Source organism: Hippoglossus stenolepis, chromosome 20 (assembly GCF_022539355.2).
Source record: "Hippoglossus stenolepis isolate QCI-W04-F060 chromosome 20, HSTE1.2, whole genome shotgun sequence".
Classification (NCBI taxonomy): domain Eukaryota; kingdom Metazoa; phylum Chordata; class Actinopteri; order Pleuronectiformes; family Pleuronectidae; genus Hippoglossus; species Hippoglossus stenolepis.
Window position 1 is genome coordinate 17,944,387 of NC_061502.1, and position 23,519 is coordinate 17,967,905.

The 23,519-nt window shown below is 44.2% G+C and overlaps 2 protein-coding genes across 3 annotated transcripts; one reads left to right on the forward strand and one right to left on the reverse strand.

Moving 5' to 3' along the window:
* Positions 1-1,368: 1,368 nt before the first annotated feature.
* On the forward strand, positions 1,369-18,492 carry LOC118099872 (kinesin-like protein KIF3C). 2 transcript variants are annotated; one of them, XM_035144649.2, is made up of 9 exons: positions 1,369-3,343; positions 13,215-13,316; positions 13,439-13,561; positions 13,823-13,831; positions 14,708-14,826; positions 15,117-15,233; positions 15,512-15,620; positions 16,020-16,162; positions 16,502-18,492. In XM_035144649.2, the coding sequence occupies exons 1-9, from the start codon at positions 1,931-1,933 to the stop codon at positions 16,587-16,589; spliced, it is 2,223 nt and encodes a 740-aa protein (XP_035000540.1). In that variant the 5' UTR covers positions 1,369-1,930; the 3' UTR covers positions 16,590-18,492. The 2 variants fall into 2 exon arrangements, with proteins under 2 accessions (XP_035000540.1, XP_035000543.1); XM_035144652.2 differs by lacking the exon at positions 13,823-13,831.
* Positions 18,493-19,513: 1,021 nt separating this feature from the next.
* On the reverse strand, positions 19,514-23,134 carry LOC118099099 (toll-like receptor 5). Its single transcript, XM_035143375.2, has 2 exons — positions 21,875-23,134; positions 19,514-21,593 (listed from the first exon to the last, which is right to left on the reverse strand). Exons 1-2 carry the CDS (start codon positions 21,914-21,916, stop codon positions 19,665-19,667), a joined length of 1,971 nt encoding a protein of 656 aa, XP_034999266.1. The 5' UTR covers positions 21,917-23,134; the 3' UTR covers positions 19,514-19,664.
* Positions 23,135-23,519: the final 385 nt, after the last annotated feature.

Here is a 23,519-nt window from a genome sequence, read left to right on the forward strand (position 1 = left end):
CAATGATATTTGTTGAATTCCCAGTGTGGCTGTGACTTTCCCCTTTGTGGCCATGAGGCCTAGAGCAGCACTAATCCATTAAATAACACTGAGGATGTAAGATGGTTATAGTGGAACCTCCCTCATTACACCTGGAACCAGTTTCCTCTGCTCTTCTCATCAATCTCCTCAACTCCTGTGGTGACGTCCAGCTGCAGGTCAGGGTGTGCTCCACAGTTGTTCCACCAGGTGGCGCTGCTGTGTCGTTATTTGAATGAGTGCAATCGTTAAATAAGTCTTGTAATGATTAATTTTGCATTGTCCTCAATCTGTGCTGGTTTTGGGAACACAGTTAGGAAGTGATGGGAACCCATCTTGGATAAATCACTGATGACCAAGTGGATTATCTTTCATTTAAATGTGACTTCCATTCCCTCTGAGTATAAACATCCATACAGAAAATGCTTTAACATGACTGAAATCACATCTTTGACATAAATTCAGGACAAGCATCTTAGTAAGTGGATGTAAACTGTCTTTATTCATGTTTTAATTGCAAATATGACTAATTGTTTTATAATTATCACTGATGGACCAGGTCATAGTTTTGCTCAAACAGAACAACCAAAGATAAATTAAACAGAAAATAAATTGGAATCAGACTAACACGATGTTACTAAAGAGAAAATCACATTAAAAAAACAGCAGATTTTAAAAATATGTTTATTTATTATCTGAAATCAGAGCTTATATACTTTTTGGGGTTTTGTGGACTTAACAGGTTGAAGATATTAAATCTAAATCAGCTGTTTTTTAATGTTAAGGCTGTCCTGTGTTTCTTCTCCATGTTCACTCTTGTTGAAAATGAACAATTGAAATGGAAAATTGTTGTTTAAAAATGATGCTATAAAACGTCATGGACATATTTCTGTAATATTCAGTTTTAAAGCATCAAATCTTTTAGGTCCAGAGGATCTAAACTAACTCTTGTCTCTGAATAATTATCAGAACTGACCTTTACTCAGACTTATTTAAATTCTTGTAGAGACCCTCAAACTTTCCAAAGACAAATATGTCAGGCTGAAACAACAAAAATAAAAAGTAATGAAAAGGATAAGTTGATGATTGGATTTAAATTGAATGATGCAAAGTAGGAAATGGTTTTAAACACTTATACAATAAATAAAAAAAGAGGAAAATGAGAAAATTGTCTGTTTAGTGAAGCATCGACAACTGAAACTATGCAGCAATTAAACTTGTCATTTTGCACATGAGAAATAAACTTCATTTCCCATGATCCCTCGTTCCGCTCCGCAGTGATGTGGGGTGTGGTGATTGAATGAGTGTGTGTGAGTGTGTGTACATCTGTGTGTGTGTGTGTGTGTTGAGGAGGAGGAGGAGGAGGAGGAGGAGAGCTCCGTCTCCCCGCACAGGACCCGAGAGATCCGCGAATCCACCGCCGAGCATCAGTGAGCGTCGGACGGGAGGATGAGGACGTGGACGTCGGTCTGCGGCGGATCTTACCGGCGGATTGAAACCAGCACGACGCGACTGCGGGAATCCGGATTGTGTGTTTTCATCTGGAATCTGGACGCGTAGCCGGGGAACCGCAATGGAGCATCGGTGCAGAGCGTGAGAGCCGCTGATCGTCTGCTTTCAGGCGAATGTTGCAGACAATAAGCAAAGAAAATTAGCCTTTTTAGAAACCGTGGCATCCCTTCGTCTGCACCGGGGGTTGTGTTGTTCTGCTGTGCCGCTATTTCCCTTCATGATCCGATGAGGGAGCCACAGTGAATTTGTTATTAATGATTCAGAAATCAATGGTTACACAAGTCACGCGCGGACAGGAGCACATCCAGGCCAATTAAAGGCTTCGGGAAGTCAGTTTTTTTTTAATGAGAGTAGCCTGATATAGATTCGTGTTTTTGTTCAAATTAATCAGAGAGCAGTCATGTCAAAAATTAAGAGCAGCGAGTCAGTGAAGGTGGTGGTTCGATGCCGCCCTTTGAACCGGAAAGAGGAGTCCCATGGGCCTGCAGGGGGCATCGTGCGGATGGACCTGGGTCTGGGACAGGTGATCCTCAGAAACCCTCGGGCACCAGTCAGCGAGCCCCAGAAAACCTTCACGTTCGATGGGGTTTATGATGCAAGCTCCAAACAGCGAGACCTGTACGATGAGAGCGTGAGGCCCCTGATAGACTCGGTGCTTGAAGGGTTCAATGGCACCATATTTGCATACGGGCAAACCGGAACTGGAAAGACATACACTATGCAGGGGGCATGGATGGACCCAGAGAAACGGGGGGTGATCCCCAACGCTTTTGACCACATCTTCACACACATCTCCCGCTCGCAGTCCGACAGGCAGTACCTGGTGCGCGCATCCTACCTCGAGATCTACCTAGAGGAGGTTCGGGATCTCCTCGATCCCAACCATGCCACCGCCAGAGCCCTGGAGCTCAGAGAGAGTCCAGAAACCGGAGTGTACGTCCGAGATCTCACATCGTGTGTTTGCAAGAGCATCAAGGAGATCGAGGAGGTGATGAACGTGGGCAACCAGGCGAGGGCGGTTGCGGCGACAGACATGAACGAGCACTCGTCCAGGTCCCATGCTTTGTTCCTGATCACGGTGGAGTGCAGCCAGCCTGGACCAGATGGGAGAAAACACATTCGAGTTGGTCGCCTCAACCTGGTGGATCTGGCTGGTAGCGAGCGCCAAGCCAAGACTGGCGTCCAGGGCGAGCGCCTGAAAGAAGCCGCCAAGATCAACCTTTCCCTGTCAGCACTGGGGAATGTGATCTCAGCACTAGCAGATGGACGCAGCGGCCATGTGCCTTACCGGGACTCCAAGCTGACCAGGCTGTTGCAAGACTCTTTAGGCGGGAATGCAAAGACGGTCATGGTCGCCACCTTAGGCCCAGCCCCCCAGCACTACGACGAAACCCTCACCACCCTCCGCTACGCCAACCGAGCCAAGAACATCCAGAACCAGCCGAGGGTCAACGAGGACCCCAAGGACGCTCTGCTGCGCGAGTTCCAGACGGAGATCGCTCGCCTCCGGGCCCAGCTCAACCACAGGAAGTGGAGTAGCAAACAGAAGAAGGAGCAGGTGGAGGGTGAGAGCTGGGAGAGAGACGAGGATGAGGAGACGGAGGGCGAGGACGAGGAGTTGGAGGTGGAGAAGGACGCAGAGGACTATGTGAAGCTGCAGGAGCAGCGGTTGGAGAGGGAGAAGGAGGCCATCAGAGATGATCGATTCATGTTGGCCGAGGAGAAGCAGAAGCTGCTGGGAGAGAAGGAGAGGATGATGGGGGATCTGAGGAAGGAGCAGGAAGCCACCGAGCAGCTGACCGCCAAGTACAAGGTGAGAGGTCAGACCTGAGACCAGTCACAGGTTGTTTCGATCCTTTCTTTCTTTGTCCATCGACCCATTTTGGACAAAAATGGATGATTTATTAATTATCCAACATATCAGATAAATATCGACAAACACCTTTGTTTCCCAAAGTCACATCTTCATTTGTTTTGTCCGGTGAACAGTACAAAACCCAAAGATATTCAGTTTAAGATCATAGACGACAAAAATACAGATCAAGTCCATTTGAAAAGCTGGAACTCAAAAATGCATCGATTATCTTTCTCCTCATCAACCAATGGTTTTATTGATGAGTCGACTTTTGTTCACAAATGCAACAAAAACAAATTCTGAATTTGCTGCCACTCCAATTTACACCTCTCCATAAAACAGCAGTGGAGGCTCATGGGTATTGTAGTATTCAAACCTCATGGTTTACAACCTGGTTTATCAGAATAGTAGAAGCAATAATTACTCAAACATGGGAGATCGTTGCATTAACCAGGAGAGCTGCATGTTTTTATGTTGAGTGAAGCTACAGATATGCACAGAAGGAGGAAACAACACAGGGCCAGCAGCACCTCTGCATCAAGGTCCGTTAGAAGCTGTTCTGGAGCTTTTGATTCATGGATCTTCTTCAGCAGGCAAAGGATGTCCAGTCGTCAGTGACCTGCAGTTGTTTAAATTTCTGTTTTTGAACATTTTAAGGACCACACACACACACACACACACACACACACACACACACACACACACACACACACACACACACACACACACACACACACACACAGAGGTGTAATTAGACATGGAGCTCCAAGGGTTACTGTCCATAATGTCACTTAATAACAGCTCATCAGATTATCACACATGATAATCCCGTGGACCGCATGTCCCTAATCTGACTCCTCCTGACTCCCCTAAATACAGTGTGTGTGTGTGTGTGTGTGTGTGTGTGTGTGTGTGTGTGTGTGTGTGTGTGTGTGTGTGTGTGTGTGTGTGTGTTATAATCCAACTGATTGTGAACTTTTGGGGCCGATAGTCGAGCGTCTCTGTGCTTCTTGGAATAAAATCTCTTACAGTATTTATGTACCCTATATACAGTCACTGGTGGTTCCAGTCACTGGTCCAGTGTGAGTCCTTGTCCCTGCTGTCCTTCAACCACAGTGTGTTCAGGTGTCTCACATGTCCAGACCGGAGCTGTGGTCACTGTAGCTTAAAATGTCAGCTCTCCCTTCACCCTTCTTCAAACACGCCAACACAAAGCCTCCAATCAGAGGCTCCGAGTCTGACCTGCATTCATTACTTGCTCTGATTCCTGTGCACATCCAGTCAATAAGTCACCCGTGCAGAAAGACTGCAGTCTATATAAAACTGTAGCTGTGGCCGGGACCGTCCAACACGAGAAATCACAGGATCAGTTTACTGAGCAGCAGCGAGCAGCCTCGAGGAGATTTTATTTCCAGCTTCACTTCGGTAGGAAAGATAGAAAGTGACAAGTACACGCGTTGTACTTTTCGATCTGTGACGTTCTGAGTATTTTGAGAGCAATAAACTCGTGTTCTGTACATGTTTTGGTTTAATCCACTTCACCCTGAACCCACCACAGTGATTTAACAGCTCCCAGAGCAGAGGCGTGGGTGTGATGCATTCAGGTGTCGGTGAAAACCAGTCTGTGTAGGTGGAGAGAGCGATAGCAGCGAGAGTCCTGGAATAACACGGAGAGATTTTACAGGAACAGTTATCCCCATGTGTCAAAACACAAAATGTGCGGGGGACTTAATTACATTCTGTCCTGCTGAAGCTGTTTCCAGTGGAGAAACTGATCCTTTACCTCTATGACAAAAAGATCAGGATCAACATGATATGAAAAATTACATATTAAAGAATTAAATTAATGTTTAATGTAAGCAACTTAATTTGTAATAACACAGTTGAAGGTGCTTTACATTGGGAAAACGTGTGAAAACATAATTAAAAGTGAAACGTAATGAGATAATTCTGTATGTGTTCTCTCTATGTCAGCAAATAGTAAAACTGAATTATCACCCAATCACTTCCATGTGTTGGTATCAAACTTTAGTTATTAGTAACCTCCTGCTATTTAAATTGTATTTACTGAAAGCTTTATTTAAAATACTTTATAATTTGAGCAGATACCAGTTCTTCTTCTTTTATAGGTTTTTTCCCTACAGCAATCTGAATCAGTGGTGTATTATTTTTTGAGTTTGCTTCTTTCCTTCGCTGTAGGTTATTTAAAAGTCAAAAATCCCCCAAACAGGCCGAACTGGAAGTGACAGAGTGCTCATGCTGCACTTGTTTCTCGCTCGCCTCTTTAAAAGCAGCGTAAGCACATGTTCATCGCGGCCTCGTCGGTAGGATGTGGCTCATTGTCTCTGTGAGTGAAGGTAGGAGGTCTGGGAAAGTCCCACGAGACGGAGCTGATGTATATCCTGATCCTGAGTGTGAGGCTGCTCGTGTTGCTTCTCCCTGAGTGGGCAGCTGCGGAGTGATGTCAGCACAGAGAATCAACTGAGCTGCACCCCCCCCCTGAGGAGGAAGATGATTAAGTGGAAGAGCGTTTCCCGTCTTTGATCCATCAAAGAAGTGGGTGGTTTCAAAGGAAAACATGTGAGGAACGGACTCATTTGTTTGGTCCAAGATGCTTTATTTCTTCCAATTTCGGACAAACATTCACTTTGACTTAAAGATGAATTGATTCGATTTCGGTGGTTGAAGGTCAAAGGTGAAGGTCAAGGTGACCTCAGAAAGACCTTTTCTGCCTTCTGAACGTGTTATCTTAAGAATGCCTCGAGAGAATCCTTTAGAATTTGGCACAATTCAAAAATATAGATAAATAAGCTATAAAGTACATAGTACATGGTAATGAGTTAACAATAATACACTACAGGGCTTAAACATGAAAACAAATTATATAATAAATAAGGTTTTTAAAGCCAAACTAAACTCACAGTCAGGTTCAGCTGGAGGTTTAGCTTTCCTCTGATTGGCTGGTGAGATATTAAGCCACCAACCACAGGATGTGGCCTGAGGGGTCCGTTTTTCTCCTCTGTGCTCCCGACCAATCAAAGAGAGGTTTCCAGGCAGAGAGTCGGGAGAGAGAGAGAGAGAGAGAGAGAGAGAGAGAGAGAGAGAGAGAGAGAGAGAGAGAGAGAGAGAGAGAGGCTGAAAACATCAGTGGAAATTAGCTACAAAAATAACCAATTATAGATAATATCAGAAAGGAAAGCAATTATATCTGTTTCTCTGTCGTCTCTCACACACACACACACACACACACACACACACACACACACACACACACACACAAACTCTCAACACATGTAAGTAGGTCAGAAATTAGCCTTATGAAGCTGTTGGTCAGCTGATGTTAGTGAACCGGCCTCTAAGGTACAAAGCTCTGTTCTGTGTTCTACTGGTGACACCAGCTTTGATCTACATGGTGAAATGGTGAAGTCTGGAGTCCTGTTGGCAACCACTCACACCATCATGGGTTTGACTTTGCCGCCTCCTTGTGTGCATCATTTCTCTTTCGCTGGAGATATACTAGGTTTTAACTGCGCCAGTGCATCATGGCGGTCTCGCATATAACTCATCCGTTTGGTGCGTCTGTCGTGAAACCAACACTTGCAAGGTGTAATGCTCACATGAACAGCAGGGGCAGTGTAGGGTCATTGATTCAAGAGCATCACGTACGATCTACGATCTCAGAAGTATCACACGTGGTAACCTCCTCCAGTGAGGCCATGTTTTTGTGATTCACATCCAGAAGTTCTATTCCTACTGGGAATCTGCTGATCCCAAATCCAATCTTGTACATTTTATATATTTACTTACGTGCAGATTAAATATTGAAAAAAACAGCTGTAGCTACTGAATCTGTAGTAATTTAACTTCAGTCTCTCACTTGAGTAGTTTTATCTTTTAACACTGTGGCCATATTTAGCATCTTTTAACAGTAGTGCTGTTATGAAACAGGTCTCAGTGCAGTGGCTGTTGAGAGCTTCATCCCGAGCAGCAGTTCCACTGTGGACTATTCTTAGATCCACTTTTCTGGGTCAAACCTTCCTCTTTCCCACATCTCTCATATTAGTGATGTCTTTATTTCTGTAGGTCCTGAAAAACGATTATGTGAACGCAACTCTCAAAAACATGCTTCTATTTAATTCTCTTAGATACTTAAATCAAAGCTTTTTATTCCACCTGCCGTTAAGCATCTTCTGGAAAAATAAGGTTTCAAGTATGTTACACGACTTTCAGAATTTTAGTTTTCCAGCTCTGTAATGGCCTCTCGGTTGGTACTTGTGTGTTTCTTTGTATTTATAGTTATTCATAATAAAGTTTATGGTAAAACTGAAAATATCCACATTTAATTACGTTATTTTGGGCTGAAATTTGTGCATATTGGTCACGCTCGAGTAAATGCGTTGAGAAATGTTTAAACAAATTTGGATCAGAGTGGGAACAGGGAAATTACAGGACAGACGACCCTAATAAACTGAGAATAAAAAGCGGCCCATGGCAGGATGCCCAGGTGAAGCCCGTGTCGGGAAACACTGGCCTGTTTCTCTCCGATGGGTTTGATCTGATGGTTGTTTGGTAAAAAGCCTAAAATAGAAGTTGCACCATCAGCGAGCTGAAGAGGGGGTTGGCTCGAGGTGCGATGACACTGAGACAGAAGTTTACAGCTTCAGCTTTAATGCAGCTTCTCGTCTTTACACCGTCTGTGGCAGGAGCTTTTCTTACATCCTGCCGGCTGAGGTTTGGCCAATCACAGCGCATGTCTAACAACAATGCCCACGGCCTCATAGGAAAGATTGGCAGTGTTACACACTCACACACACACACACACACACACACACACACACACACACACACACACACACACACACACACACACACACACATATACAAGCATGGCTTTATGAGTAAAATGTCTGTTTCCTGTTTATACAGTCGCCTTCCTGTCTAATTAAAGGCAAAAGAAAGCCTGGACAGAGGGTGGAGTGTGTGTGTGTTTGTGTTTGTGTGTGTGTGTGTGTGTGTTGTGTGTGTGTGTGTGTTCTGTGTGTGCTGATAAACAGAAAAGAGCTCATCTCTGCTCTCCATCTTTCAGCATGGAGGACTGCATCACTGAAATATTGATGAATCGACTGTGTTCGTCCTTGTGTGTTTTTCGTGTGTGTAAGAGCGTTTGTGCGTTTGTCTGTGTGCGTTTGTGTTCTCCTGAAGCTGTGGGATCGGTGGAGAAAGCAGACACACAAGCCACTTAATGCATGTTATGTGTGGGTTAATGTATTTGCTGTTTTACAAAGTGTTTTACTTTGAATAAAAAATGTATTGAAGATGAAATTAATGGTTATTAGTTGTTTGACGGTAGTTTTGGGGTTTTCTTAAAAACGACACAGTCCTTTCATCGAAGAAGACAAACAAAAACAGAAATATCACATAAACATTAAATATTAAACATGTGTTTGTGTTGCAGGGCTCACATAGTAAAAAAATGTTGTATTGGATGGAAACGAGATTTAATACTTTGCTAATGTGACGACTGCAGCCTCATAAAATATACACCACAATTATCAAATGAATAATTTATCACTCTTTATATACGCTGTGTAAAACGAGTTAAAAACAAACCTCCCGTGGCTTTTTCATCTTAAAGGAATCGTTTCAGTTCGGACATTTTCCTGAAATGTTCCAGAGTGTCTCTATGTGAGAACGCCGACGCCAGAGTTTGGACATTTTGCTGTTGTTGAGATCCCGTCTGAGGGACAATCTCCAGGTCTCAGTGTCTTTAAGTGCGATGCGGAGGCGTCTGGACTTGAGGTGGTTGAGGACTTGTCCCCTCTGACCCGAGGCGTCTCCAGCTCCACATGACTAACATGTTAAACTAATGTTTAACCTCTTGTGTGCTCGTTAACACCTTGAGAGCCGCGGAGGTCACATGACAGCTGATGACTCACTCGACAGTCACACCGTTATGATCACGTGACTCACTCCATGTTAGTAGACCAAACAAAAAAGTCCAACTACACAACAAAAAACATTTTTCTCAAAGATGGTTTCTGTCATTTTAGGAAGTTCTTATCACACTGATGTTTGTTTTAATTAATTATTTGATTCTATAACAATGGGGTGAAACGCCTTGATTGACAGCTGAGACACAGACTGACTCTTGATTGGTGTATCGGTGCAGTGACGCTAAACTTAGCTGCAAACTTGTGATATCGGAAGGTAGAGAAACGTGTGTGTAGTCGCCATTGTTGTTGTTGTTTCTGGTGCATGCTCTTTGCACAAAGCCACAGTGAGCATGTGCGAAGTTAGCTGTGACCTCATCGATTCCCACACGCTACACGCTACACGCTAAACTCTCTCTCTTAGTGACGTGTGGACGAGCGGCTCAAACACAGAGGAAAACGTCAGATGATCAAACTGTTCACATTTGTGTGGACAGGATCTAAACAAGGATGTTGTCCATGTTGGCTGAATGTCGCTCGCCTGCATCTCCCTCATGTGTGTGTCAGGTGCAGGTGGATGATTGACAGCGAGTTGACATCTTAAGCTGTGAGTGCCTCTTATGAACCAGATCCCCGGAGCTGTTGTGACCTTTCTTCTCTTCGCTCTGTCTCCCGTCTTCTCCACTTCCCCCCCCTCTCTCGTCTTTGTTTCTGTCTCTTCCCAGCCGGCTCTCTGTCTCCCCGCCGCACACACACAAGACCTGTTGTCGTCACATCGTATATTTATAGCCCGCTCTCTCGCTCCCAGCAGGCCCCAGCCTCGCCGCCATTGGCTGGCCGGTGCAGACGGGCCGGCTCGATACGCGGCGCTTCACATTATCTTCACTTTCCCGGCAGGAAGCGAGTCAGTCACAGCCAAAGCAGTTTGAACACACACTTATGGGCAGATTATACACACACGCACAAATATAGACACCTGACACTCACACACATGATGCACTCAGCACCTGCAGGAAAAGTGTAATGTGTTTATTAACGCTTCAGGGTTTGCAGAAAATAGAAATACTGAAATACTCACCGCACTAGATGTGATTATACTACATGGAGTAAAGTATTTTTTAATGGTTATTCATGTGCATTAGAGCAGACGTGACTTCCTCTGAAACTAAAACACACACGTTGGTGGACTTCAACTAAATACTTCTACTTTAGTATCTACGTGAACATAACTATTTTATTTTCATGACTTTACATATTCAGGGAAGTATTATACAAGTAAATAATACAAAAGATTGAACCTCTCAATGCTCTTTCATGTCACAACAAAGCTCAACCGCAGCTGGTTTGATATACATGTATATAAATGCTCAAATTTAAATTGAATGGTGATGATTCCATTGTTCTGCAAATAAATACAAATAAACTAAAACAATGTGCTGAGGCCCTTCGAGCTCTTAAAAGGTTTTTCTTTAATCAGAATCAACTGACTCAGAGTTAATGAGCTGCAGTTACAGGAAGGTTTCTAATGAGCTGGTGACAGATTCAAATTTGCTTTGACCTTAAGAACTGTGTGTGTGTGTGTGTGTGTGTGTGTGTGTGTGTGTGTGTGTGTGTGTGTGTGTGTGTGTGTGTGTGTGTGTGTGTGTGTGTCTGTGTAATGACTCAAATGACAAGTGAGTCGTCTCTCATGTGATTGTATTGAAGGTCATTTGGGCTCCTCACTGAGTCATCGTTCCTCCTTTCCTCCTCTTCCTCCTCTTCCTCCTGTTTTGTCTTCTTTTATTTGAACATTAGGAACATGACAGTGTTGTTATTACTTTAAACTCAGATTTGCTTTCATAGAACTGTTGCCAGTCTGTGTTATTTATTTGAACAGAAAACGCAGTGACACAGTTTGAGGTTTGAATTTTGTTTTGAGCTTTTTTACCAAGAAAATGTATTATTTTTAAAAATCCCCTTGGGGAGGAACCTCAGTATAGAAGCTCAGTAGAAGTTGAGAGATGCAGCAGGACAACGATCGGGAACGTTAAAATAAATGTCCGACAGACGGAGACAATCAGCCTTTTGCACCAATCAGGGAGCAGATCAGTCGATACGCTGTGCAACCCGCACCATTAATGTTTAATGAGCGTGCTCAATAGAGACACTAAAGAGGATAAATGTGAGTGTGTTATTAGCTTAAGCACATTGTGTTCGTCTGCTGCTGTGATTTAGATGAAGTTCAGGTTTTTACACTCGGGGGCTTTTATACTTTTTCTAACCGGCCTGTCAAGAGCAAGAGACACAGAGAGGCACGAGAGAGAGAGAGAACATCCATGACATGAATCAGCCCTTTAATGAAGATGAAAGAATATGACAAAACACAAAGAGCAGCAGAGCTCACACACACACAGACACACACAGACACACACAGAAACAAAGAGGCTTTCTGTAAAGACCTGCTGCAGACGCATCCACTCTGAAGGACTCCACTGTGCTCTCTGCATGTGTGTGTGTGTGTGTGTGTGTGTGTTATAGTCCAGCCGATGGTGAACAATCGAGTGGACAGTGTGGTATGTACGTGTAATTGAGAATGTATAGGCTGCACACAGTTCACACACACACACACACACATGCTGTCTTTGTGCAGAGCGTCCAGAGACTGGAATGTGACCAGTATAAAAAGGCCACGGACCCTGTTTATCCTCCTCGGGCCCCTTTTTCCTTTTTTGTCTCTCGGTTACGTCCTCCTGCTTTTTACATTTTCTTCGTCTCTGCGTTTCCTTTGCGTCTCTTGTTCCTCGTCTCTCGTCTCTCGTCCTTTCTGCCCTTGGGACATGAGATCATTCATTCACAGATAAAGGCAGAATAGTGTGCATGTGCATGTGCATGTGCATGTGTGTCTTTGAATCTCCACAGTAACCAGAGATGCTTTAACCCAGAGGCATGATGTCACGTCATCAGAGTTAACACACATAGGCCCATGTAATACATCTTACTTTATTTTTAAAAGTATAGATAATACATTTTAAGATGCACAATGCTTCAAAAAGATGTTCCAAACTTTTTTATTTCAGGTGTAGAAAGAGAGAGCGTGTGTGTGTGATCCTTCTCTGCTGTTTGTTTGTTGTTATTTACAGATAGATGAGCTGGTTTTATCCTCTGGGAATAACAGGAAGCTTGTGTTTCTATATCTGTGATCCTCTCGCTGCTTTGTTTCTGTGCATCTGTCACAAAAAGGGCAAACAAATTCAAACAAGCAATTCATAATTGTTGCTTTTAGGTTATCAGAAGTAGAGCAGATGTGTTTTTTTAAGGGGCCAATACAGATGTGTCCAATATATCGGTTGATGTATATCCGTGAAACCTGTGGAGTTTCCACAGTGATTCGTGTTTCAGCAGAGCCGACTGGTGTCATCAGGTCGCTGCTGAGCTTCAGCTCCATCTGCCTCATCAGCACAAAGTCTGCACTCACTGCAGCAGACACACACACACACACACACACACACACACACACACACACACACACACACACACACACACACAAAGACTTTACTGTTAAATGTCTCAATGAACTTTGTTTGACCTCAAGAAGATTCGACTTCTCCTTATATCCAGTATCGTTTGGTGTTTCATTGTTGTTTTGTTGATGGTTTGTGAAACAAAGTTTAGATACAAATTGTTCAAATCTTTTTTAAAATTTAAATACAATCAGCTTGCAGTCAAAAATGTACATTTGTTTTTAACTGACATTAACTACACAGTAGATGTTGTTGTATTTAACCTTTACTACAAAGGAGGAAAAAAACATGTATATGTGTTTAAATATCTCTTCCCAGAGCGACTACATGGAAAAGGACACATTGCAGCTTTGTTTATTAATTATTAATCCAGATGTTGTTGTTATAATGTGTTTCCAGGCGATGGAGAGCAAGCTGCTGGTCGGAGGAAAGAACATCATGGATCACACCAACGAGCAGCAGAAGATGCTGGAGATGAAGCAGCAGGAGATCGCTGACCAGGTAAACCTGTGTGTGTGTGTGTGTGTGTTTCTCAGAGGAGGAGATTATTATGATTATTACCATGGTTTTCTCCTTCCTCGTTGTTGTCTATGAACCTGAAGGTGACGTTTTGATGCTTTCAGACCCGCACGGAGAGGGAGATGCAGCAGCAGATGTTCGTCCAGGACGAGGAGACGGTGGAGCTCAGAGAGACGTTCACTTCTCTGCAGCAGGAGGTGGAGGCCAAGACCAAGAAACTCAAGAAGGTAAAATATCTGCAGCTGGATGGAAGACAATCGTGTGTGTGTTCACTATAGAAATACATGAGGAATGCACATGTATAGGCACAAAAAGCTTGCACACACACACACACACACACACACACACACACACACACACACCTTCCTTTTTTGTTCCTAATGTGAGTATATCCCTCTTTTACCCCTGAACCCCTGAACTTTGACCTGGACCCTAATGACCCTCTGCCTCGGACTCGTGCTCCGTACGGACACTCACTTAAATCTCAGTACCTCAAGGTTTGTCCTGCCGTCCCCTCCTCTCTCCTGGACCTCTCCCTCCCTCCCTCCCTCCCTCCCTCCGTCTGTCTGTCTGTGTGTACTTCACTCTCCGTCCATGCTTTCCACGCTGATCCTCTGAGCCCGTTTCCCCTCGCTCGTCAAATTTCTCAGGCTCTCTCAACATCGCACATTGAAATCCTTCAGTGCAAAAAACCCTTAAACAACACATCCTGCTCCTCTCACTTCCCAACCCGTCGCACCGACCCTGCCGGCCGGACTAACCCCAGACAACCCCTGGTGTGAGTGTGGATGACCATGTGACTAATGATCCCGTGTTGATTTTTGTGCCTCTGATGCCCTAACGCCACGTGTTTGCCTTCCACTCTTCTACCACTGCATGGTGTCGCCACTCGGAGGAAAAGAAGGAGAATGAAACGTAGAGATTTTTACAGCTCAGGCCTGTGACACTCAGAGACGAGCTAAAAAAATACAACATCACATACAAGCTCACAATTGTCTGTTTCCACTGGTCATACTAAAATCCAATCTGAATGAAAGTGTACTTGAGCTGCAGCGTCCTCTTTAGGACCAGGAAATCAGGATTAAACCACTTGTGTGAGGCCCATATATTCAGTCATGGGTGAAGTGAAAGAACGATCGGTATGAAAGCTGCTGGAAAGAGGAGGAACGAGCTGTGAGGAGGGAGAGCTGCCATGTTTCCGTGCTCCCGCTGGCCGCACGTTTCTCCAGTCACCAGAGCCTCCAGTGCTGTTGCCACGGGCAACCAAGCTGCAGCGATTTGGAGACCAGGTCGCCGGCGACATCTCTGGTCCTCACCCTCTCTGCTTGTCTCCCTCTCTCTCTCCCTCTCTCTCTCTCTCTCTCTCCTCGTAGCTGTACGCCAAGCTCCAGTGCATCAAAGCAGAGATCCAGGACGTGAACGACGAGCACGTGAGGAGCCGACAGGAGCTGGAGCAAACTCAGAACGAGCTCACCAGGGAGCTCAAGTTCAAGTGAGTCGAGCGAACAGCACATATAACAAAGCGTAGTGATGTCATCACAGGCCTACAACGTGATGAGGTGACAGACAGAGGTCTTAGCTTTCTGGCACAAACACATCTCAGCTGGTTTGTATTTTACATTGATTTAAAACATGTGTACAAGCATAAAAGCGCCTTTCCCATATTTATAAAATCCACCAGCGTCCTCTTCCTCGTAACGTTTTCAAATGTTCAAACACGATGAAGATGTTTCGCCTGTAACCAGTGAGGAAGAGCTGACGGCTGCTGTGCTGTTCCTGCAGGTACCTGATCATAGAGAACTTCATTCCTCCAGAGGAGAAGAACAAGATCATGAACAGACTGACCTTCGACACCGAGGAGGATCAGTGGAAGTTTCAGCCCCTCGTTCCCGCTGAGAGGTCGGTTTGATTTAGATATCGGGGCTCAGGGTTTTTTCCATCCGTGGCCTGAGTTCAAACCTAACGAGCTCAGAATGTGGTGGTTTGGGGTCAAAGGTCACGACCTCCTGACCTGTGTCACAAGTGTGGTCCGCTCAATATCGATTGTTTATCCTCAATTATCAGTGTCCTCGACTTTAAAATCCTTTATAACCATTTTCCTTTCTAGAAACTGGTTCGAACATTGATTTATAACAGATTTTATTTATATTGATCCCTCCTCCTCTGTCTTTACTCAGTAAATCCTCGCAGATGAAGAAAAGGCCGTCGTCTGCAGTCGGATACAAACGACCCATCAGCCAGTATGCCAGGGTTGCCATAGCGATGGGAGCCCACTCCAGATACAGGGTAGGTGTCTGTGTGGGAGTGTGTGTGTGTGTGTGTGTGTGTGTAGTGTAAATAAAGATGGACGCCATGTCTCCACTTCCTCCCGCTATCCAGAGATGTAGACGTCTTGAGATTGAGATCCCGTTGATAAACGTGCTCGACCAATCCCGAGACAGTCTCACCTGTCAATCACCCAGTTTTTACAGCATCAAATAACAAATTAAATCCAAACTTTCAGGAAAAATGAAAACATGAACATGAGTCGTTGTAAGAACTTCATCAAATGACAGAAACCGTCTTCGAGAAAAATGAATTCGCCGTGTTTGACTTTTTAATTTGTTCCATGTCCCGTCTGCCAACATGGAGGAGACATGGTTAATGACGTGTACTGCAGCCCTGACCCTCTGTCCCTCTGCTCAGGCTGAGAACATCATGTTCCTGGAGCTGGACATGACTCCTCCGAACACGGCCTCGCTGGAGCGCTCGACGGAGCCCAACCAAAGCACCTCTGGGGACAACTCGCCCACCAAGGAGAGGGGGGGCGTCCGCAAGTCTCGCTCCTGGTGAGACCAACCCCCTTTTACCAGAAGCCAGTTTGTCATGTAGTGGACGCATGTTGTGTTCTTTTGTATGCAGGGAAATATCATTTTACTGCTCATCCTGTATCTTATGGGTGTAAATGGTTTAGACTCGATGCGTCTTTAAATGGGATTATTCAGGATTAGCCACACCCTCACTACGTGGTCCTAATCTGAAGGTTTATCTTTTTCGATTTTTTCCTGTAATCTCACTGATGTGGGATAATCTCGTTAACCTGCGTCTACGCTCCGTGCGAAGACAGAGATTTGACCGAATCTGCAGGTTCATCTCACTTTTATAATTCTTCCTTCTTCCCTTTGCAGGTGTCAGACGCCGAAATCCATCACTTCCTCCTCGTCTAACGTTTCCCTGGCGGCGTGTCACGCTGCCACACCCACGGCGGCGCAGTAAAGCTTTAGTGAAGAGGCTTGAGGTGTTTTTTTTTATTGTTAATTTATTTCATTCTTCTGCTTCCTCCTGCTGATTTTCCTCTGAAACATTTCTCAGCGAGGCGCACAGCTGGGATACAAGCACACGCTACGACCTCTGCTGAATCCCGAGAGGTCACAGACTTTAACGGGTCGCTAATAAAGAAACTTTCTCCTGACGGGAAAACTAAATGAACTCAGAAACTTCTATAAAACATCAGTTCCTCCTGTTCTACGGATGTAAAGACTTTTCCTCCTTCGTCCCTGCATGTTTGGGACCAAGAGCCTTGGATTGTCTTTTAAAACGTCTGGCTGCAGAGTTGTTCTGCAGCCAGGCTGGTGTGTGTATGAGTGTGTGTTGTGCATACGGGGCTGTATGATTGTCTGTTTGTGTTTCTAATTGTGACCAGTTGAGATCTGAGAGCTCACAAACTGCTTGACTCCCCTGTAGAATATCAATCAGTGTAAATATGTCATGTTTTATTTTCTTTCCTTCGGGGGGGTTTGGTCCGAATCCATCGTCCGTTCCCTTCAGAGTGTTTATGTCTGTGTTGAGCACGTTAGAAAATATTGATATAACATATGAAATGTGCTGTTGTTGGTCAGACGAGGTGCGTTGAAGCCTGAATGATGACCTTCACCTTTATACCCGTTGTCACTCATCATTCTTCTGTCCCTCCACGATATCTAACGAGTAAGAAATGCCTTCAAATAATAATCAGAAGAAAATTAAGATGGTTGGAGCATTTCACACAAAAAACACTGCAGCAGGAAATATAATAGCAGGTTTTCCAAAGTCCTTCAGCTTAATTGAAGACGTGGAAGTGTCACAGTTTAAGAAACTGGCAGATTTGCTGTGAACTTTGTCTTTTCCCTATAATTGAGGACTCGTCTCCAGTGCATAGCCAGAGCCGCTGAATGTACTACTGGCTACGTACTGTGCATATTGGTTTCTGTGAAATGACACAGTCATAAAGATGTTCCTGTAAAACACCCCCGAATGGCTGCTGTGGTAAGACAGTCAGTGAAAGCTGCAGCCTGTTTCTCTGCAGGTGGACTGAGTGGAGTGTCCCTGTTGTTTCCGGAGGCAGCGAGCAGTCAGTCCATTGTTTTCTTCATGGAGGTGAAGAGGAGCGGACAGTGGGGGGGCACGGATCATCGCTGTATTATTGATGCTTCAGATCCTGTTGCAGCTGAACCCCCTGCAAAGTGCAAGAGAGCAACACAGGCGTCCTCCAGTCAAAGTACATCTATTCCCAATGAGATCGAAACTTCCACATCTTTGTTACATGACATCGTCGTCCTGTGTGTTCAAAAATATGTTTTAACCCAAACATCATATCATTTATTATATGTGATAATATGACAGACGAGGGAATTTGACTCAGACATCTTCATTATGGCTGAATCACTTATTGGATGCACAAATTGTCAATATTCGCCAGAAATGTTGGTGATGTTTTTAAATTACTTGTGTAAAAAGTCCGAAACCCAAAGAAGTTTTAAACAAACCTGGAAACGTTTGGTTTTGGTGTAATTTATCACCAGATGCTGTTTTGATTGAAATCTACCTCCGTCTCAGACTGATCGACACTGAGGGTTTTAAATGTTTATCTTCATGTATAATCCAGACTCCAAACAGCGTCGGACTATTGGTCAAATAAAGATGTTAAAATAATGATATTCAAGTTAAAATATTTTAAAAAATTGTGTCTACGATACTGAAAACATCTAATTTTAACGTTTAAAACAGTAAATTATTTATTCGCACTGTGTCGCCTCTATTGTAAAATTAAATTATGTTCTAAATTGAACTGAGGACAGTTTCTAATGTATAAACATTGTTGTCATATTATTCAGTAAAATATATATATCCATGTACGTTTCCCATCTGTGTCAGGGCCGTGAAATATTGTACAAATGTGTGTGTGTGAGGACTGTGGGGGTGGGGCGGAGCGAGGCTGCTGCTGCTGATGGGAAGAGAGAGGGAAGGGGGTGGACGGAGGGATGGATGGATGCAGGAATCCAGAGACAATCAGGAAGTGACTGTGGAGGAGCCTGTTTCCATGGTAACCTGCCGGCAAAGGGTGTTGGGATGGGGAGATGTTGGGTCGGGTGGGTCTCGGGGGTCTCTATGTATATGTATGTATGTATCATGGTGGGCCGGTGGGGCTGAAAAAAATATAATAAAGACATTGTCACAGGTGCCTGCTTCTCCATCAGTCGTGTTTCTAATAATAATAATAATAATAATACAAGGGTTAGTCAGTGGTTATGGAAATGAATGTAAGTATATGTGGTACGAGAATGAGAATGTGTGTGTGTGTGTGTGTGTGTGTGTGTGTGTGTGTGTGTGTGTGATGAATCTACACATGTGAGGTGGTCGCCAAGAGCAACGATATTCAGATTTATTTAATCATCTCTGATTAGACTCGTTAAAGATTGATTTATTCGACAGTGACTGGAGTAAAGAGAGAGGGAGGAAGCAGCTTGGTTGAATTTTAACTGGAGACTTTGGTTTCAGAACTAGTTTTACTCCTGAGAGCTTTTTGTTCACAGTCTGTGGCTGAGAGGCAGCGTGAAGGTCAACAGGTTCCTGACTGGACTGAGGGCGCCCTCTGCTGCGAGAGGGGGAGAAGACAGCTGCCTCTGACTCTAGAGGGAAATATAGTATATCTGCTAGGACTGCAAAAAGAGAAAAATACTTTATTGAACAGAACATGTCTTTATTTATGTCTATATATGTATATAACGTACCTTTTCTGTTTCCCTTTATTATATAAGCACTTCCTCATTTGTTTTTCCATTGAGATAATGAGGCAAGAAAAAACTTAATTTGATATACGACATCATACAATAGTTTAAAAGAAGCATATTAATTTGTTTATGAAGCATATCAGAGACCTCTTTAAATAAAGAAATGTTTTTATTCCATTTTCTTGAAAGGTTTTACTCATATTACAATTTCCACACATTCCTGACACTTTGACGTTGGATCTAACAGTGGAAACTACATGACTGCACTACTTATACCAACATTAATTACCATGCATTTATACTACTGGACGACTTCTTTGCTGACATTCCATTTCCTGACCTCCCACCGCTTTTCCTGCTGTGTGACTTGAGCAGTGTAATTCAACAGAGGAACTTTATAGAGCCGAGAGGGAAACTCACACCTGAGCTCCCGAACAGGACTCACGAAGGTCACGTTGGTCTGGTTCAGCCACGTCAGAAAACCCCTCAGGTCGGCGTCGCAGTGGAATCGGTTCGTTTTCAGGTCGAGGAAGCTGAGGGAGCGGAAAGCGTCGGGGTCGGGGGAGGCTATGAAGTTGTTGGAAAGGTCGAGCACTGCCAGACTTCTGGGTAACACGTCCGGGTGGAGATACGTCAAGGAGTTGGACGACAGGTCCATCTGGACCACTGAGGTGAGACCCTTGAAGATGCCTTGAGGAAGGGCCTGCAGAGCATTAGAGTTCAAGTAGAGAACCAACACTTTTCCGAGTTTGTCAAAGAGATTCAGACAATTGCCCTGAGCCCAGACTGACTGCAGGGAGCTCCTGTGAAGATCCAGGAACTGGAGTTCATTGGGACCAACCTGGGCACTGGGCACACACCACCTGATTGAGTTTCCTCCATAGGAGAGATGTTGCAGGCGTTTCAGCCGAGTCAAGAAGGTGTAAACATTCGCTAAGTCTGTGATTCTATTGTTCTTAATGTCCAAATGCACGACATTACTGGCAAAACTTGCGACACTCCTCATTGATGAGTGGGTCAACAGATTGTCACTCAACAGGAGACGAACTAAACGTGGTAAAGCTGCAGGGAAACCCAAGTCCCGCAGGGCGTTCCCTGTCAGATCCAACACTACCAGCTTGGGAAGTCCACGGAACGCAGTGTAACCCAGCGCACCGATGTGATTGTAAGACAAGTCCAACACTCGCAGGTTCGTCAGAGAAGCAAAAGTGTAAGAGTAGAGTTCCCCGAGCAGGTTGTGCGACAAGTTGAGTGAAGCTAAATGACCCTGAAGACCTTCGAAGGCATTTCTGTCGATCCGATTCACTCTGTTTTGGGAAAGGTCAATATTTACCACGTCCCTCAGTGGACTGAAAACCCCCCGCTGCAGAGCAAATATCCAGTTTTTAGACAGATCCACAGTGAGGACCGAGCTGTTCCTCAGGCCGGCGAACGTGCTGCGGTCCGGATCGGGGAGGTTATTGAATGAAAAGCCTTTACCCATGTGTCCCGACAGCTTGAGGTGGGAGATCTTCGTCCCCTCTATGGCTCTGAAGAACTGTTTCGACATGTTCACGCTGAACCCGTTGTGGGACAGGTCGAGTGTCTGGAAGGACATTCCCCTGAAAGGGTTGCCACATCCCTGCCAGTCAAATCCGCCAGTCAACATCGCTTTAAGGCGAACAGAGTCCAAGTTGAGGACCTTGAAGTGCTTCCCCTGGAAACCCCCCAGATCTGATTCACACATTCTATCGATTGTGTTCAGTTTGAGATTCACCTCTTTCAAGTGACTCATGTTGGCGAAGAACGCGGCCGGCTGGAGTCTCTGTATGCGGTTTCCAAAGAGGTCGAGAGTCTCCAAAGAGGACAGCGGCTGCAGAACCTTTCCCTTCAGTATGGACTCATTGAGCGAGCAGTAACCCAGGTGGAGCTTCTGCAAACTGGACAGTCCCACGAAGGCCCCGGGCTCCAGTCGAAGGTCGGCGTTGGAGTCGATCCGCAGCTTCTTCAGGCGACTCTGTCTGCTGAAGGCGTCGTTTCTGATCACAAGCTGCACGCCCTGTTTTCCCAGGTCCAGCTCCTGCAGCCGCTCGAGGCCGGACAGGGAGGTGGAGTTAATCTCACCGATGCGGTTCATCTCCAGGAACAGGTGGGTGATGTGAGGAGGGAGAGCAGGAACCGAAACGAGGTTCTGGAAGGCGCAGTTTGCTACAGAGCCAACGATGAGGCATGATGGGAAACATCCTGGTATCTGCAAGCGGAAATTTTAAATGTAAATGGAGATACTTAGATTTAACGACAATCTTATTTATTTCTGTATTTCCTTTGCTTCAATTTGATGTATTCTAGTTTAAAAACCTTTCAATAATACAATTGCACCAGATGAATCCCAATTTGCCTTTGCTCTGAGATAGTAAACATCAATATTAAATCATAAAAACATAATCTGATATGGTTTTATTTTCTCTATTTCAAGACATTTTACAGCTCTTCAAATTAAAATTTCATACATCATTCTGAATGTTAACTTACCTGCAGGAAAACACAGATGGCAACGAGCTGAAGACACAACATCCTCACACAGCTTCCACGTTAAACCTCAGATAAACGTATGATCTGGTCTCTGCTGCGTTACAACCAGATCGCCTCTGCACAGATTTACCTCAGCCGTGCTTTTATCTGCTGTGTTTGCGTCATCTTGAGCATCGACCCTGCGGCTCAAACGTGACGCTGACCGGGACTTCCCTCTTTTTTTATTTTGCAGGTTCCAGATTTACATGACATGGGGAAGTACATTTACATGTTTGTGTTCTTTGGTTGCTACGTTTTCTATGTCTTTCTGTTGTGTACTGAGTTAACACTCATACACTGGGTTGCACAACTGGCTCTTTCTGAAGCACGAGAGGACTTGTGGGTAATATTGTACTTTTTTACTCCACCGCAGTCTCTTAAGTAAATAATGACTGCAGGACGTGTAGTCTACAGTATTTTGTATATCCTTAAATACTGCAGTTCTTCATCCACTACTTAAGTCTATGTATCACTGAGATGATTAATGATTCATTGGCATAAAAGCCTCACTTTTAAACTTCAATCAACTAATCAAATAGCTCTAAATGTTTCATTGTCATTGGAATCAGCCTAAAACAGTGCAAACAGCGGAGCGTGTGGTGTTTTATCACACGCTGCTGGTGAATTTCACAACCTCTGCAGAATGAAGGTTTGTCAAACACGATGCAGAGAGGAAGAGAAACAGAAGCAGAGGAAGAGTCACACTGTGGAAGCGAGGTTACATCCGACCTTACTTAAAACTGTGAGTTACATTATTGTTACCAACAGACACTGAAATCAGTAGTGAGGTCATGTGAGTATATTTATTTGAGTCACACAGAGTTTTGTTTGAATATATTGAAAATTCTGTACTTCACTATGTTACAGAGGAAAATATAATACTTTTTACGAAGAAATACTCAAAACGACAACTACAAGGATGCAAAACAACAATCAAGAGACACAAAACAACAGCAAAGACTCAACATAACAATCAACAGACTCAAAACGACAACTACACGGGTGTAAAACAACAATCAAGAGACACAAAACAACAGCAAAGACTCAACTTAACAATCAACAGACTCAAAACGACAACTACAAGGATGCAAAACAACAATCAAGAGACACAAAACAACAACAAAGACTCAACATAACAATCAACAGACTCAAAATGACAACTACAAGGATGCAAAACAACAATCAAGAGACACAAAACAACAGCAAAGACTCAACATAACAATCAACAGACTCAAAGACAACCACAGGATGCAAAACAACAATCAAGAGACACAAAACAACAGCAAAGACTCAACTATAACAATCAACAGAGTCAAAACGACAACTACAAGGATGCAAAACAACAATCAAGATACACAAAACAACAACAAAGACTCAACATAACAAACTACAGACTCAAAATGACAACTACAAGGATGCAAAACGACAACAAAGACACTCGAAACAAACTCAAAGATGCCAAAAATAAAAAAGGCTTATAAGAGACTCAGTGAAGTTAGGATTCAAAGATACAGGAACCAAAACAGCAGCATCATCTCTAGATGTAACTTCGTCTCTTTCTGTTGGGGTGTCCGGCGCCTGAATGCTGGGGGGCCTTTTCCACATC